Genomic DNA, 1,152 nt, shown 5'->3' on the forward strand with positions numbered 1-1,152 from the left:
ATATATATATATATGTATATGTATATATGTACGTGTATATATACATACAAGCATACACACCGGCATACATACATTCATACATACATTCATACATACATACATACATATACACATATATACGTATGTATGTATGTATATATGTCCTCACACTGGTTCTTTTTATTCTCCCCCCACCCCCTATTTCTTAGTCACATTTTTTTCTTCCCTACATACTTCTCTACTCTCCTACTATTTCTTGACAGTCCACCTCCTTCGCCGCACTTACCGCCGTCATTATCTACGGAATCAAAACAAGCTGATGTGATTTTAACGCGATACAAACGCTTTAGGTTAATGCTTCACATTCAGAAGGATTTTCAGTTACGTATACAGAGACGCATACATCCGATTACGTATCCTGATACATTTTAAGCTCATTTTTCATTGAAATGTAATACAGTATCTGTCTATAAAGTCAACGTTTTAACTTATAGATAGAAACATCTTACAAGAAACAAACAGGTGACTCTAACGCCCACATTTACTTCTCAAAACACCTACGTTGAAATTATAGAATTTATATTAGCGAAAGTAATTCACTACTGCTATCAATTAAAGAAATATATTCATGACGACAACCACTAGAAAAATAACTGTTTCTACTTTATATCATCTACTAGTCGATCTGCTTATCAACCCAACATCACTTTCGATGGGATGAAATTCTCAAAGCCTGATACAGGAAAGCTGAAGGTAAAAGAACTCCTTTTTTTCTTTCTTCACACACATCAACGTTAAGTTTTCAAGTCTTTGTAAAGTTTTGTGCGAATATACAATTCATTCTAACATACACGTCAATATTGTTTTCTTAAACACACGCGAGCGATCATATATATGTGTAAGTGTGTGAGTGTGTGTGTGTACGTATATATATATATAATATTAGGGACAAAATCCAAAATTACAGGTAAAAACTCAATTAAAATCAATTTATAAAAAAATCAAAATTAAATTGAGCATTATAGATAAAATATATATAAAATATATAGTTTTAGGAAAAATAACCAAGTTTCAAGAACTCATCGATGAAAATCCACTATCACATATAGAAAAATTAACAATTAAAAGCACGATAAATGAGTATAATATAAAACAAAGTAAATATCATAAGAT

At 30.7% G+C, this 1,152-nt stretch overlaps 1 protein-coding gene across 1 annotated transcript in view; it reads left to right on the plus strand.

The window, feature by feature from the left end:
* Nucleotides 1-458: 458 nt before the first annotated feature.
* LOC106884339 (calcitonin gene-related peptide type 1 receptor) overlaps nucleotides 459-1,152 on the plus strand; it is a 130,531-nt gene continuing 129,837 nt past the window's right edge. Inside the window, exon 1 of the mRNA XM_052969887.1 lies at nucleotides 459-732. Within this exon, the coding sequence (XP_052825847.1) occupies nucleotides 697-732 (36 nt within the window). The 5' untranslated portion in view covers nucleotides 459-696. The remainder of the gene's footprint in view (nucleotides 733-1,152) is intronic.

This window comes from Octopus bimaculoides, chromosome 8 (genome assembly GCF_001194135.2).
Source record: "Octopus bimaculoides isolate UCB-OBI-ISO-001 chromosome 8, ASM119413v2, whole genome shotgun sequence".
NCBI lineage: Eukaryota > Metazoa > Mollusca > Cephalopoda > Octopoda > Octopodidae > Octopus > Octopus bimaculoides.